Here is a 17,294-nt window from a genome sequence, read left to right as displayed (position 1 = left end):
GTTTTGGCTAGCCCCCCATTGTCAGACGTCCTGAGCGCGTTCCCGAAGTCGGAATCGGCAAAGGTAAACCCGAACCTTGTTTTTACGTAATTTTCTAGTGCTTAAATAGGATTAAAAATCCATAAAATATTCGTGGTAGCTTAGAAAATTACGATTCTTTTTGCAATAGCTTAGTAATATTGCTAAGGACCGCGGGGCAAAGTTTTATAATTTTTAGAGCTTGTTTGGGCAGTTTTTGCAAAAATGATCAATAATAAGGACTAAATTGAAATTTTGCGTATTGTGATGGATGATTGATTTGATGGGCCCAGGAGGGGCTGTGTGATATGATTGAACTGTTGATGTATGGATTGTGAGTATAGAAGTGCGTTTTTAGCCCTTTTGCAGGTTGGGTAGGTCCTAGGTATAGGGGAGACTCTGTCGGATTTTTCGCACGACTTAGGACGTAATTGGTCTTTTTCTTTATTTGTATTGAGTCAGATTGTATTAAATAAATGTAATATGATTGTCAGGTGAGCCGGGACAGCCTTCTTCCTCCGCCCAGCCGCCACAGTAATTTGTCGTCAAGTCTGTGAGTAGAATATTAATTTTAATTATAATTTCGATATTATTATATGTTCAGCATGCCCATGCATCACTTATATGCATATATTTATGTAGTTAAATTCTAGGCACGATATATGTTTCATTCATAACTGTTGATGTGCCATGGATGTTGCTGTGGTAATTTGGAGCAGTGTGCGTGCGTTGGCGTGCGTGTGATGTGGTGTGGACTATGGATAGGACGGGGTAGTCACGGCTTGAGTAATTCGCTGGGACCCGTTCCTTCGAGGGGTAGTCACGGCTTGAGTAATTCGCTGGGACCCTTGATTTGGTTATTAAGTGGAAGTCCGAGCTTGAGTAATTCGCTGGCACCAGGTTGGATTTAAGAGAGCTGTATAGGGGATCAGCTCCCATATGTTATGATTGATACTACAGGGTGTGTGAGTGCTCCAAATTACCTTTTTGATGTTATGATGTGAAAATGTTGTGTATGTTGCATTTCACTCTACAGGTTGCATTAGTTTCAGATAGTTATAGAGATTATAGTTAAGATTGATATTTTACTCTCTGAGTCGAACGCTCACTCCTGTTCAAAAATTTTACAGCCACGGGAGGATATTTTGTTAGGTTAACTCGCCTTTTTACCTCGCAGGTTGTTTATCAATATTGTGTAATTTTAATTACTCCTAGAATTTCCGCATGTGTTAGCAGTAATTATTTGAAATTGGTCTGTAATATTATATTCATGTTGGACCTGTAAACTTAATATTTTAAGTCTGTTTGATGGATTGGATGAGGGAGCTGAGCTCCCATTTATTTATTATGTTGATAAGTATGTGGAGGGTGAGCTGAGCTCCCCAATGGATTGTTTATTGTGTTTACAGGTCGGGTGAGTCGAAAACTCCCCGTTGGAAAGTCCATTTTATGGCCGGACTCTGTCCGTTTGTTTTCTTGATATTGGGCCCAAATGGGCCTTAGAGTTGGGTTAATGAATAGTTAAGGCTTACTACGGGCCTCGGGGGCTTTAGGCTGGCCCAGGTCCTAGTGCCGGTCCGGCCCATAGGTTGGGTCGTGACAAATGTGGTATCAGAGTTTAGGCTCCAGATTCTTAGGGAATGTTGTCTAAGGTGATGGGAAAAGTCTAATAGGAGTCACATGCGGAAAAATAGGGTCCACATTCGTCTTGCATTGTCATCTTTGCTTCTAGTTTCTGCTCCATATGTTATGTATAAATATGAGTCTATAGAGCTGTATAATGTGCAGTTTTGAATTTTGTGGGCTAATGCTGCTGAATTTCAGGAAAATGCGTAGAAGCAGGAGAGCTGCCACTGCACCAGAACCAGATGTGCCCGACGAGGTGTCGGCACAGGATGAGGCGCCTGCCCCGAGGAGGCGGGGTAGGAGGCCTAGAGCTGCTCAAGTAGAGGAGCAGCCAACCCCAGTACAGGAACAGTCCTTTATGGCACAGGGTCCCATGGACCCCATGGCAGCTACTCTAGCTGATGCGAGAGAACCATCGACATGATGGCTCAGTATATGGTCCATCCTCCACAGCAGCAGCAGTCCACCGCACCAAGAGAGGAATCTTACAAACAGATCATAAACTTCAAGAAGTTGGTGCCCGGTACTTATGATGTGTCAGACGACGCATATCGGTTTTTGGATTCCTGCAGACAGGCAGGAACAGAATTACAGTTGACTGATAGAAGATTGATAGAATGTATGCAGCACGTCATGGGGCCCATGCCTAGGCAATGGATGAATGACTACGTGTTACCCCGGATGGAGGGTTTGACATGGGCTCAGTTTGTGGAACTTTTTATCAATCGGTTTGTGCCAGAAAGCTTCAGAGATCAGAAGCAGTGGGCCTTTGAGGCCTTAAGACAGAATGGCAGGTCTGTAGATGAATATGCTACAGAATTTCTGGAATTGAGCAGATATGCCCCTACAGCAGTAGCTACAGAAACTATGAAGGTGAAGAGGTTCCTAAAGGGGCTTGACAGGAGGTATGCGAACCTGGCCATGATGTCGGATCAGTCTTTCGATGTGGTGGTTGATCGAGCTAGACAGATTGAGATCAGTTATGCTGTGGATGACAGCGGAAGAGCAAAGAAAAACAGAGCAGAGGGTTCCTCAGGTGTCCCTTCCATGGGTACTCCGGACAGTGGTGGCCAGGGTAATTACAGAGGAAAGGGTAGGAGCAAGAGAAGTGGTTTTAGACACAGACCACGAGGATTGCACCGAGTGCGGATCCAGCGGTGGTAGCGATTCAGTACAGCGATTCTGGTGCAGTTCAGATCCTCCTTGGCACCTTGTGCACAGTGTGGAAGAGGACATTCGGGACCTTGTTTGATGGGATCAGGAGTATGCTTCAGGTGTGGCCAACCAGGTCACTTTGCTAGAGAATGCCCCATGTTGGCCGAGCCACGGATGGGGTCACGAGGTTACATTGCGAATGTTCCTCGGCAGTTGTATCCGGTGCTTCCAACATGGCGGCGATCGATTCGATGGCCAACAGGCCGAGGACAAGGGGCGTGGATTTGGAGGCGGATCGGAGGTAGAAGTCGATGTCGAGTTACGCCACTCGGGGTAGAGTCAAGCTCGGGTTTTCACCACGACCCACCAGGATGCTCAAGCTTCAAATGCGGTTGTGGGGTATTCTTCAGTGCATTCTTATGAGGCTCGTGTTTTGATAGATCCGGGTGCTACGCACTCATTTGTCTCCCCTGTGTTTGCCATGAGGTTGGGTAGAAACCCTACAATCTTAGAATGCCCTTTGTCGGTAGCTACCCCACTTAGTGACAACATAGATGTAGACATGGTATTTCCGGGTAGCCCAGTGGTAGTGGATGGAAAGATCCTCCCAGCAGACTTGGTTCCTCTACCAGTAATGGATTTCGATGTAATCCTGGGGATGGACTGGTTGGCAACTCATTATGCCACCTTAGACTGCAGGAACAAAAAGGTATACTTCCACATACCTGGTGTGGAAGAGTTTAGCTTTGATGGTGACAGGAGCGTGGCTCCATATAATTTGGTGTCAGCAATTAGTGCCAGAAAAATGTTGAGGCGTGGATGCCAAGGGTATTTGGCATTGGTGAGAGATACATCTGTAGAAGGTGTCAGCATGGAAAATGTTCCTGTTGTCAGAGAATTCATGGATGTCTTCCCTGAAGAGCTTCCAGGGTTGCCACCAGAAAGGGGAATAGAGTTCTGCATTGATGTTATTCCGGGTACAAACCCCATATCGATGCCACCTTACAGGATGGCACCAGCAGAATTGAAAGAGCTGAAGGAGCAACTACAGGAGCTTTTGGACAAGGGTTTCATACGTCCGAGCACTTCACCCTGGGGTGCTCCTGTTCTATTTGTGAAAAAGAAGGATGGGTCATTGAGGTTGTGTATCGACTACAGACAGCTGAACAAGGTGACTGTGAAGAACAAGTATCCACTTCCTCGGATCGATGATTTGTTTGATCAGCTCCAAGGAGCTAGATTCTTTTCCAAGATAGACCTGCGGTCGAGCTACCATCAATTGAGAATCGGGAATGAGGACGTGTCCAAAGCGGCTTCGGGACAAGATATGGTCATTATGAGTTCTTGGTGATGTCTTTTGGACTCACTAATGCACCAGCAGCCTTCATGAACTTGATGAACAGGGTGTTCAAGCCATTTTTGGACCGTTTTGTCATCGTATTCATAGATGACATTCTAGTATACTCTCGGACCGAGGAAGAACACGTGTGGCACTTGAGGATGGTGTTGCAGACTTTGAGGGAGCACCAGCTATACGCCAAATTTTCGAAATGTGAATTTTGGCTAGAAAGCATCTCATTCTTGGGACACGTGGTTTCTAGAGACGGTATTCAAGTGGATCCCAAGAAAATTGAAGTCAGAATCGATTGGCTTAGGCCTACAACGATCCGAGGTGCGAAGTTTTACGGGTTTACTGGTTACTACAGCGTTTTGTACAAGATTTCTCGAATAGCGGCTCCCTAACTAAGTTGACCGGGAAGAATGTTCCATTCATTTGGAATGGATATTTGTGAGGAGAGTTTCCAAAAGCTTAAGGAGTGTCTAACCACTGCCCCTGTGTTGACACTACCTGTGAGTGGTGAAGGATACACCGTGTATTGTGACGCCTCCAGAGTTGGCCTAGGGTGCGTTTTGATGCAGAATGGAAAGGTAGTGGCTTATGCTTCAAGGCAACTGAAGAGGCATGAGCAGAACTACCCCACCCATGATTTGGAAATGGCGGCTGTAGTCTTTGCACTAAAAATCTGGAGACACTACCTGTATGGGGAAGTGTGCGAGATATACACCGACCATAAGAGTTTGAAATACATCTTCCAACAGAGGGACTTGAACTTGAGACAGAGGAGATGGATGGAGCTTCTGAAAGACTATGATTGCACCATCCAGTACCACCCTGGGAAGGCCAATGTTGTAGCAGATGCCTTGAGCAGAAAATCTTCTGGCAGTTTGGCGCACATTTCAGTAGAGAAGAGACCATTGATTCAGGAGGTACATGAGTTGATGGATCAAGGTTTAATCCTAGATCTTTCAGATGAGGGGGTATTGTTGGCTCACTTTTCAGTGAGGCCAGACTTGAGGGATAGAGTTAGAGTTTCCCAGCACAGAGACCAACAATTGATGAAGATCATAGAAAGAGTACAGCAAGGTGAAGGTGGTGAGTTTGGGTTTGCCAATGATGGCGCCCTAGTGCAAGGTTCTAGGATATGTGTGCCCGATGTGGACAACCTCAGGAATGAAATCATGCGAGAGGCACACTATACACTGTCTGATATCCACCTGATTCCACCAAGATGTACCATGATGTGAAAGATAGCTACTGGTGGAATGGCATGAAGAGAGACATAGCAGACTTTGTGTCCAAGTGCTTGACTTGTCAGAAGGTGAAGTTTGAACACCAGAGACCGTCAGGGAAGCTGCAAGAGCTCCCTATCCCAGAATGGAAGTGGGAAATGATTACTATGGATTTTGTGACTGGGTTGCCTCGTACCACGCGAGGATATGACTCGATATGGGTAATTGTAGACCGCTTGACCAAATCAGCTCACTTCTTACCAGAAGACTACATACTACGTGGCACGGTATGCGGCTCTACATTCGAGAAATAGTCGGATTGCATGGAGTTTCGACTTCCATAATATCGGCGAGAGGGCCTGATTCACTTCTCGGTTTTGGAGAAAGTTGCAGGAGGCACTTGGCACCTGATTGAACTTGATCTGACCTTCCACCTCGCAGACGGACAGTTCGAAAGGACGATCCAAACACTGGAAGACATGCTTCGCATGAGTGTCTTGGATTTTGGAGGTCAGTGGGATGAGCAGCTAGCTCTGGTGGAGTTTGCCTACAACAACAGTTATCACTCCAGCATAGGGTTGGCACCCTATGAGGCATTATATGGAAGAAAGTGTAGGTCTCCTCTGTGTTGGACAGAAATGGGGGAAGCGAAAGTGCATGATGTAGACCTAGTGCAGTACACTTCAGAGGTAGTTCCTTTAATCAGGGAACATCGAGGGCGGCTTTCGATGGCGAGAAGAGTTATGCGGACCCAGACGGAGGATGTGGAGTTTGCGATGGGCGACTATGTATTCTGAAGGTTTCTCCAATAAAGGAGTCATGAGATTTGGAAAGATGGGCAAGTTGGCACCTGGTTATATCGGACATTTTGAGTTTACTGATAGAGTTGGAGCGATTGCCTACGGTTGGAGCTACCACCCAACCGTTCTCACGTTCATCCGTGTTTCACATCTCCATGCTCAGAAATACATTCTGATCCTTCTCATGTCTTCGCTAGGATGTGATAGAGCTAAAAGAGAACTTGACCTTTGAGGAGCGACTGAGCCATAGTGGACTACCAAGTGAGACAGCTGAGAACCAATCAGATCCCTTTGGTTAAGGTTTTGTGGAGGAGTCAGTCAGTGGAAGAGTGCACCTGGGAGTCAGAGCGGGACATGCGTAGCAAGTACCCTTACTTGTTCAATGCATAATCATGTGTTTTATTCTGCCTTGTGTAAAAATTCGAGGACGAATTTTACGTAAGAGGAAGAATGTAACACCCCAAATTTTATTATTTATGAGTATTTTTGATATTTTAATTTTATTTAAATTTTAGGAATTTTTTGAGATTTTTGGATTTTAAAAATCGGGTTCGATTTTCGAAAATATAAACTTTGATGATTTTTAAAAAATTAATTTAAAGACCACGTGGCAAAACTAAAAATATATTTGGAGTCTACGTATTTTTCTGAGTTTTACGGAATTTTTTCGGAATTTTTGGACCTCGTTTTCGGTCCCGAGGCAGAGTAAAAATTTAAAATTTTGTATTTCGAATCGAATCGGCCGAATCGAACCGGATCGGATCGGACCGGTCGAATCGAACCGGCTCCCTTTCCTTTTTCTTCTCCCGCGCGCGTCGTCCCTCTCTTTTCTCTTTCTTTTCTCTCTCCTCCCCTCCCCTGCGCGCGCGCGTCGCTCCAGTTTCTCCGGCCAAATCCGCACGATCCGGCCACCGATAGGACCGGGTCTACTGTCTAAAATCAACTACTCGTGAGCTTTCCATAGACACCAAGAACGCGAAATCCATCGAGCGGTTTGTCCGATTTTTGCTCGGTATGATTTTAGAACATTTCGACTTTTGGGCTAGATTTCTCGAAAACCGTGAATCCCACGAGGAAACCGAGGCCACCAGCACGCTCCATTCGTCGAGAGCTTTGCAACGACATAAATTTCGAATTTTTCCGACACCGTTTTTCGGTGGGTCCCACGGAACTTCGCAGTGTAATTTCGAGCATTAAATGAGCTTAGAAAATTCTGAAAAATTTATGTGCTAACCCCCGTGTTATGGGCTTCGTGTAGGTATCCTCGATTCGCGAAAATTCGACAGTTGACCGGGTCTGCAAATTTCGGGCCAGACAGACCCATGACCGGAAAAGTCTCCGAATTGGGCCGAGGTTTTGGCTAGCCCCCCATTGTCAGACGTCCCGAGCGCGTTCCTGAAGTCGGAATCGGAAAAGGTAAACCCGAACCTTGTTTTTACGTAATTTTCTAGTGCTTAAATAGGATTAAAAATCCATAAAATGTTCGTGGTAGCTTAGAAAATTAGGATTCTTTTTGCAATAGCTTAGTAATATTGCTAAGGACCGCGGGGCAAAGTTTTATAATTTTTAGAGCTTGTTTGGGCAGTTTTTGCAAAAATGATCAATAATAAGGACTAAATTGAAATTTTGCGTATTGTGATGGATGATTGATTTGATGGGCCCAGGAGGGGCTGTGTGATATGATTGAACTGTTGATGTATGGATTGTGAGTATAGAAGTGCGTTTTTAGCCCTTTTGCAGGTTGGGTAGGTCCTAGGTATAGGGGAGACTCTGCCGGATTTTCGGCACGACTTAGGACGTAATTGGTCTTTTTCTTTATTTGTATTGAGTCAGATTGTATTAAATAAATGTAATATGATTGTCAGGTGAGTAGATGACCTTCTTCCTCCGCCCGGCCGCCACGATAATTTGTCGTCAAGTCTGTGAGTAGAATATTAATTTTAATTATAATTTCGATATTATTATATGTTCAGCATGCCCATGCATCACTTATATGCATATATTTATGTAGTTAAATTCTAGGCACGATATATGTTGCATTCATAACTGTTGATGTGCCATGGATGTTGTTGTGGTAATTTGGAGCAGTGTGCGTGCGTTGGCGTGCGTGTGATGTGGTGTGGACTATGGATAGGACGGGGCAGTCACGGCTTGAGTAATTGTTTGGGACGTTCCTTCGAGGGGTAGTCACGGCTTGAGTAATTCATTTGGGACCCTCGATTTGGTTATTAAGTGGAAGTCCGAGCTTGAGTAATTCGGCACCAAAGTTGGATTTAAGAGAGCTGTATAGGGGATCAGCTCCCATATGTTATGATTGATACTACAGGGTGTGTGAGTGCTCCAAATTACCTTTTTGATGTTATGATGTGAAAATATTGTGTATGTTGCATTTCACTCTACAGGTTGCATTAGTTTCAGATAGTTATAGAGATTATAGTTAAGATTGATATTTTACTCTCTGAGTCGAACGCTCACTCCTGTTCAAAAATTTTTACAGGCCACAGGATGATATTTTGTTCTGGGTTAACCTGCCTTTTTACCTCGCAGGTTGTTTATCAATATTGTGTAATTTTAATTACTCCTAGAATTTCCGCATGTGTTAGCAGTAATTATTTGAAATTGGTCTGTAATATTATATTCATGTTGGACCTGTAAACTTAATATTTTAAGTCTGTTTGATGGATTGGATGAGGGAGCTGAGCTCCCATTTATTTATTATGTTGATGAGTATGTGGAGGGTGAGCTGAGCTCCCCAATGGATTGTTTATTGTGTTTACAGGTCGGGTGAGTCGAAAACTCCCCGTTGGAAAGTCCATTTTATGGCCGGACTCTGTCCGTTTGTTTTCTTGATATTGGGCCCAAATGGGCCTTAGAGTTGGGTTAATGAATAGTTAAGGCTTACTACGGGCCTCGGGGGCTTTAGGCTGGCCCAGGTCCTAGTGCCGGTCCGGCCCATAGGTTGGGTCGTGACAAAACCCATCTAATATACTAATCCATATTTTGTACACCCAAAAAATATCTTCCTTTTCATTTATAGTGTGGCACTACAAGTATCAGATTGGTAAAAAGGAGATATGATGGAATTCTGATATGAGCAATTTTTATATAATTTTTTTAAATTTAGGGATTTTATAATAACAAAATAAAGATAAAATAAAGTGAAACTAACTCTATAACTAAGGGACGATTGATACAAATTAGCTTAGAATTACGTTCATAAAAAAAAAAACCCCCAGAAACTAACATACACCAAAAGGATTAAATCTAAACTTTTTAATTGAAAAAAGTTCAAATTTATCAAATGAAAAATTATCATAAAATTTTCATCCAATTAATAACATCAGCTGCATAATCTCTTCATTATATGCCATTATATTTTCTAATAATTCAGGAATTATATTAATTTGGGGTGGATTTGTTTTTAATCTTTGTGATTAATTATGGTTCAAATTCTAAATTGGATTAAAATACACAAAAGATAATATATTATATATCAAAACACAAACTCAAACGGGCATTAGAAAAGTATATAAAAAAAAGAAAAGAAGCAATATTGGTTGTTGGGAAGAGGTAGGAACATAAGTGAAAATAAAGCTAAAGAAGCTTAGCTCCTTTATCCAATGCTTGGCCTCAGCAAGTGTTGGATCCCAAGAAGTAAACAGATGGTTACATGCTGCAAAAACAAGTTGTCCGTAAGCATTACGAAACACAATATCCAACCCCACTTACACTTTTCTCCATTTTTAGGTTTACAAGATTGGTTATGTCTATTTCTTTATGGAAAAAAAAATTAAATAAGCCTTTATACTTTTAGTAGATGACATTAAATTTATAATTAAATTTTGAGTTAAATGAATTTTATATTTTTTTAATTAAGATTAAATAAATAATTATTGTGTAATAAAATATTATTTTTTTAATTTTAAATATTAAAAATTATTTATTATTTTTAATTAAAATAAAATTTATATAAAAAATTAAAGAACATAATAAACAAAATTATTCAATATTAAAATTATTATTTTAATATTTTATTATTAAAAAATAAAAAAAATAATTTTTTTATTAAAAAATAAATATATTCGACCTTAATTATAAAATTTTATCCTTATTTAACAATTGACTGAAAATATAAGACTTATTTGATCTCTTTTCCATTTCATTATCTTTGAACTCCAAACATACGAACACTAAACAATCGTCTTTCTTCTTCGAGAAGAGAATGGAGAGTTCATATTATTTCATTTCTCACTTTTTTTCAAACGGGTTTAAATTTAATCATTTTAAATTACCCATTAAATATTTATGTAAAAAAATAATAAATTTAAATTTGAGTATTTTAAATCAATGTTAATCTTCTTCAAAAAAAAATTAATATTGTTTATTTAATTTTTCAAATTGATTGAGTCAAATCTTGAATTAAGTAATATGAGACACTAATTGATGCTTAATTTATAAATTGTTTTAAATGAAATATAAATTTAAAGAAATTACAGGTTATTTAATTAAATTAGATAAATTCATATTTAAAAATTAATACCTCTAACTACATCATGTCAAAAATTGAGGCCTCTAATTACATCTCATTTTCAAAACTCCCTTATGGAAAAAGGTGAAGTAAAGAAACTAAACATTAAATAAAATTTACAAGTTAGAGATACACAAAGTCACAAACATGTTTCATAGAGATGCCCATGTGTTTGTGCATTTAAGGTAGAGTGATGATAGGCATACGCTAAGCAAAAAAATTAAAAAAATAGGAGCCTTGTAACGCGTGTAAGCTCAAAGTTCATTAAACTAAGTCTGTTAAAGTTTATATATGAGTCTCGAGCTTAAATTTAATATCAAGTTGAATACTATTGAATTCTAGTTAAGCTTATTTATTAAATAAGGTTAAAAAACAAATCAAACTTTCATTGAATAGAATATCACGAGTAGCTTAATTTATTTACGCCTCCAAGAAAACTCCCATCAGCGATTTTGATAAAAGCCTTTCCATCCTTATTTTGTAAGGATGCATAATCAAATTAATTGAGTATATATTAAATGAAAAATATACCTATACTTAAGCATATAGGTCCGTCTAATTAATAAATATCATACTATCTAAAATTATAATAAATTTTATATATAGACACCTATTATAAACTTTCTACTAGTAGTAGGATGTATAAACACTCATGTACCATAAAGATAAAATTATTTTTAAGATTTCTATTTATAAGTTAAATTTAAAGTCGTAATTTAAATTTAAAATCGTATTTTTTTTATATATATATGGTATTAGAATTTCTTATATCAAAAAGTTTAATTTTAACCACATCAATTTATTAATTAAATATTTTAAATATATAAAATAAAATAAATTTTTTTTTTCTATTTAAGTATTTGATATTCTCACACTCGAGCCGAATTGCTATTTAGGTAGTAAAGACAACTTTAAGATTCAAACCCTAATTTTGTAAATAAAATCTGCTTGAAATTAGTTTTATATCACTGATCTAGCCGCTTGTGATAAATGGTTTATATTTTTTTATGTTTCAAGTTACACATGAAATCATATTAGAAATGTAAAATTATTTTTAAATTCTTTTTTATAAATTTAAAATTTTGAATTGAATAATTTCTTAACGATAGATTTAAAGAAATTATGATTTTAAGATAAATATGAAAGAGGTAGAAGAAGGAAGTCTAATTTGTTATATTAAAAGATAAGAACATGCTAAATAATGATTTTACACGTATGGAATTACAAGACTGCATATCTTTCCAAAGACTAGACTGGCTGGCTGGCTGGCTAGCCAGGTTATTTTCCACAGCTAGCAAGACAAAAACTGTTTAATATTAATTAATTTTCTTGATTTCAACAGACCTATGCCCCTCCTCTTCTCTTCCTTGAATTCCCCTTAACAGGCAATATTCTAATCCTCTTAGCCACACGTACAAAATCCCTATCCACACATAAATGGTAAATTCCGATTAGTACAAACATATAACTATTTAATATATATATATATATAGCACTAGTAAATAATAACGTACATACTTCCAGTTAAGGTCGCCGGCGAGGAGGAGATCATTTTCCATGTCTTCATATGCAATGAGGTGACCAGGAACTGCATTTGTTAGATCAAGATCGGTGGTCTCTGCTACGTCACCACCAGCGCCATCCACAAACATTTGCCGGAGAGCCTTAGCAAGGCTATGGTAGCTTCCGTGCTTATGGAGGCTGATCCTTTGGCAGATTGAACGGCCCTCCAGGACAACTGTCACCGGAGGAACAACGGCTGAAACGAGATCATCATTGTCAAGGCTAGGGAAGCTTTTTGAGTGAGCCATGAAGGGAAGAGAAGAAGGTGGCCTAGGGCTGATGTTTGAGATCAGTCTTTTCTCTTGCCATCTTCTTTTCAAGGATTGTTCTTGCCTTTCCTGAGGATCAAAACTATTCATGTTTGTTCTTCTTATATGCAAGAGAGAGAGAGAGAGAGAGAGAGAGAGAGAGAACTGTTTAGTGAAGAAACTGAAGAGACTTTGGTCTTTGGTGGTGAGGGAGAGAAGACAGAAGTGTATGGTGAAACCTCTGGGTAGGGATTGTGGGTGCTTTTTGTGCGTGTTTGATGAGGTTTTGGTGAGATTATATAAATGAATGAGAGAGAGAAAAAATGATATATATATATATATAGCACTAAAAAATAGTAATAATCTCTTAATTATTTTAATTGAATAATTTATAAAATTAAGAGACAATTTAATGATTCATATAATTTGATCTAAAATTAATTTATTTTAAATTTAGTCTTAATAACTTTAATTTAATTGATTAAAAAATAAACGAATATAATTAATTTTCAAATTAATTATTTTAAAATATTTTAATCGACAACTCATAATTTATAAATGAATTATTTAAAATAAAATTTATATAGTAATTTAATAAATAATTCAAATAAATTCACTGTTTAAAAGAAGTGAGATTTGAAACAATTAACTTATAATTAAAATAACCCAAATCAATCCCATACTTAGCTAGAAGTACTAAACTACTACTACAATTAGTTGTTCCATATGGTTGAAGGGGATGTTTGCTTGCAAAGGCAAAAGGGGTTGTCCAAAAAATATTAAAATACTCCGATTAAATAAATAGAGCACGTTATGTTAGTGGATATAAAGAAAAAAAAATAATAAATTTAAATTAACTTGAAGAAAAGTAGTACAATATAATTTAAAAATATTAGATATTTCTAAAAATTTAACATATTTCTAAGGACTTCAAAATTTTGAGATAAAAATTTAGTTAAATCGAGTTGAGTTGAGTTTTATTATTTTAATTATTATTTTAATTATTATTTTAATCTAAAATCCATAAAATAAGAATTATGTGTATGTATTGCATGGGGATGATAATATAATGCGTGTAGAAAAAGCAAAGCTTGGAAGAAAAATGTACTTGAAAAACAACAAATCAATTAAAAATAAAAAATACATCTTGTAAATTGAAATGCATGGGCTGCGGAGACGACCGCGCTGCGGTCGCCGAACACTTCGCTTCTTTGACTCTTGGGCGGTCGGAGACTCCACATTTCTCAAAGACTCTTCCAAAATTATATATATATATGGAATGAACTGATTGCATAATTTGTAAAATAATTTAGTAAACAGAACATCAATATACTATTTTTGAGTATATCAAAAATAATTGATAAAATTAAGTTGCATGAATTATATAATTAAAAATAATTAATTAACTTTGTAAGTAAAATTAAATTGATTGAATGGTATCTAACTAAAGAATTTTTATGAAAATTAATTGTTTGATCAACTCCTACAATCAGTTGTAATTGAACATTGAAGGGATAATGTGAAAAAAAAAATCTCAAAATTTGCAAGTTTTTATAATTGCAACAAAAATACTTTGAATTGTTGACTATTTTACAGTTAATTCTAACAAGTTATGGCACGTAGCATGTTTATAACGAGAAAATGTCTAAAAAAATCTTGAATTTTGCCTTCTTTTCATGATTGTATTCTATAATTTTTTTTTTAATAATTATACCCTAAAGTTTGAATTTCATTAAAATTGAATTCCACCATTAGTTGTCTCGTTAAATATGAACAGAAGTGCCTTATCAACACTATAATTAATCAAAATTTATTTTATTATAAATTAAGTTTAAGTAGTTTTAGTTTAGGGGATTAGAAGTGTTGACTTTACACCTCTATTAAAATTTAATGGTCAACTAACGATATGTTTAACTGTAGTGAATTTCAAAGCTTATGATATATTTATTTAAAAAAATTATGGTACAATTATTTAAAAAGAAAAAGTAAAGTTTGATATTTTTGGCAGTAGCAGATGCATCATTTTTCAATATTAGCTCCACTTGAAACCTTGTATTAGGAAATTGATGTCCTTGATTTTGTTGGATAATTGGACTTGCCCATGAATCTGTTCCTGACTTACTGGATTTCCTTCAACCATTTACACCATGAAGACTGTTAATATACCTATTTACGCCATGAAGGACAGTTTGCCTGCCTTTCTCAGTTTCAAATTCCCCAGCTTATGCCTATGATATGTACAGATACGTTTGTATTAAGTGGAAGACCTATTTTCTATTTCTTCAGAAAACTTTTAAGTCACTCTTGGCGGTGACAGATGAAGTTTGAAGGTGGAAATCCTAGATTCCTCTATCTCATCACCATTAGTTTTCTGGGAAAATCGGGAATGACCCTGTAGTGACAGAAGAAAGGTATTAAAGGAAATCATCAAATTGGATGGAGTAAACTAACGATATGTTCAAATTTAATGGTCAACTAACGATATGTTCAACTGTAGTGAATTTCAAAGCTTATGATATATTTGTTTAAAAAAGTTATGGTGCAATTATTTGAAAGAAAAAGTAAAGTTTTATATTTTTTTTGCACATTTTCTCTAGCTGACATGACAAAGAATATTAGAATTCACAGTAGAATAGAAAATAAGGCATAAACAATTGCAAAATTTAGCTTTCTTTTTTCTTTTTTTTACATTGTTCTAGATTGAAATTGACGTTGTCCTTTCTGAATCTAAGATGGATAACGGATTCTCAAGTCAACAAAATGAGGCCTAGTGGCTATTTGACATTTTTTTTTGGACATTTTCTCTATATTGATATGGCAAAGCATATTAGAATTAATAGTAGAATAGATAGTAGTGCGCGCATAGCAAAATGCAAAATTTGGCTTTTTTTTTTTTTTCATTATTCTAGATTGAAATTGATATTGTCATGACTTTTTAAATCCAAGATGGATGTCGAATTCTCAGGTTGCCTATAACTAAAGAACAAAATGAGGCCTAGTGACTTTTTGATAGTCACCTCGACGTTCAAGAAAGTAATTGAGTTTTTTTTTTTTAAATAATGGAATAATTGTTTTTTTAAATAATTGTAAAGACGTACCTAGGCCCTTGAAACCTATTTATATAAGGATGAGAAATAATCACTATAAACCTCGACTAAATCTTTTACTATTTTCTAATTTGTATGCAACAGCATGCACCTCGATTAACTTGCTTGATTATAGCTACGAGTTTTAGCATGATCTCTAGTAATTTCAATCTCAAATCAAGTATGTTGATCTCCCTAATTACTATTATATTTTATTCCGAACTCGCAGAGATAACCTTCTTGTTTGGGATCGCTTCTAACTCCTCTCGTTAGTTGATTTTGATCCATGAAAACTTACTGGGCTCGGTTAAACCTAACCCGTGGAGATCAGTTTTTGGGCTTGACTGTATCAAAAATGTAAAATTAAAAGTTGTTTTCTCAACTAAAGGTCACTTGCTCTATGTGATAAATAGCATATCAATATCCTATGAATTAAATTTTAACTTCAATATAATATAAATTCATAGTGTTTTAAACAATGTTGGAAAAAAGTTTATATAAGTGATTCTAATTAATTTAATATTTATTATTTCAAAAAAATTAATTTAATATGAAAATTCAATTTTTTTTTGTTGTTTTTTTTCTCAATATATATAAGTTACTTTTTGAGGCACGAAATAAATTGCGTGTCTTTTGAAGAAAAGTTATTTTTATTTTTTTTATTATATATCCTCTAATATTTTTATGTATATTTAATGAATGGGCTTTTAAATTATTTTGAATTATGAAATAATTCGTGTTGAATCAATTCGTAGATTGTGGATCACATCAAATCAAAGCATTAGCTTTTATTAATTTATATTTAAATGAATTTAAACGAATTAATTTTAAAATAAATTGTATAGATTATCAAATTAATTTTTAAATTTTATGAATTATTTAATTATGTATCATTTTATATAAATTAAAAAATTATAAATTATTTTAGATTCAACATATTCTAACATGTGTTAGAAAAATAATAATAATAATAATAGGTTTAACCGTGTAGTCACTCTCTTTGAGAGAATTATGCTCCCACTATGATGTTGTCAAGTAATTTGGATAAATCTCTTTAAGATAATAAAGTCAAAATAAAATGTTAGACAATAATTTTAAAATATTTTCAATATTAAATTAAAAATAACAATATTAATTATAAGTAGAAATAAAAAAAGAAATAAAAAAAGAAAAAGTAAATAAATTAAATTACTATTTACAAAGCACTTATACCTTTTAAGACAGATATGATAATTCATTTTGTATCCATTAAAATAATTATATCTATTTACTTGCACTTTTTAAAATAGATATAATAATTCATTTTTAACTCGAAGAGTTTCTTTTTTTTTATTTTCTAAAAAAAAACTAATAAATGGTTTCTTATTCCCCTCAAAAGAAGGTTGTGTACCTAAATAATCCTTTAGAGTAGACAAAAGAAAGTTGTGGATTCACACTATACATAGAAATGGAATATAAATTAATCTCATCAACTAACAACTTAAAAACTGAATTTATTTCATGTTACTAATAATCAAAACAATAATTATAATAAATAAATATTAGTAAATCAATATATATATATAAATATAATAATTAAATTTTTTATAATATATAAAAAATAATTTAATCGATTAAAATTTATTTAATTAATGTTAAATGAAAAATAAAAATTTAAATTATTATTACACAACATGCTAATGAATGATCTATTAAAATA

General features: G+C 35.8%; 2 protein-coding genes across 3 annotated transcripts; one reads left to right on the top strand and one right to left on the bottom strand.

The window, feature by feature from the left end:
• The first annotated feature begins 120 nt into the window (after positions 1–120).
• Positions 121–2,808, top strand: LOC131175303 (uncharacterized). Its single transcript, XM_058139030.1, has 2 exons — positions 121–571; positions 1,843–2,808. Exon 2 carries the CDS (start codon positions 2,065–2,067, stop codon positions 2,806–2,808), a length of 744 nt encoding a protein of 247 aa, XP_057995013.1. The 5' UTR covers positions 121–571; positions 1,843–2,064.
• A 9,039-nt stretch (positions 2,809–11,847) lies between these two features.
• Positions 11,848–12,783, bottom strand: LOC110647774 (auxin-responsive protein IAA33). Of its 2 annotated transcripts, none has more exons than XM_058139679.1 (2): positions 12,213–12,783; positions 11,848–12,121 (listed from the first exon to the last, which is right to left on the bottom strand). In XM_058139679.1, the coding sequence occupies exons 1-2, from the start codon at positions 12,618–12,620 to the stop codon at positions 12,101–12,103; spliced, it is 429 nt and encodes a 142-aa protein (XP_057995662.1). In that variant the 5' UTR covers positions 12,621–12,783; the 3' UTR covers positions 11,848–12,100. The 2 variants fall into 2 exon arrangements, with proteins under 2 accessions (XP_057995662.1, XP_021657443.1); XM_021801751.2 differs by having other exon boundaries at positions 12,217–12,780.
• Positions 12,784–17,294: the final 4,511 nt, after the last annotated feature.

Source organism: Hevea brasiliensis, chromosome 17 (genome assembly GCF_030052815.1).
Source record: "Hevea brasiliensis isolate MT/VB/25A 57/8 chromosome 17, ASM3005281v1, whole genome shotgun sequence".
In the NCBI taxonomy this organism is placed as follows: Eukaryota; Viridiplantae; Streptophyta; class Magnoliopsida; order Malpighiales; family Euphorbiaceae; genus Hevea; species Hevea brasiliensis.
The sequence above is the reverse complement of the archived record's forward strand: the minus strand, read 5'-3'. Positions and strand labels throughout refer to the sequence as shown.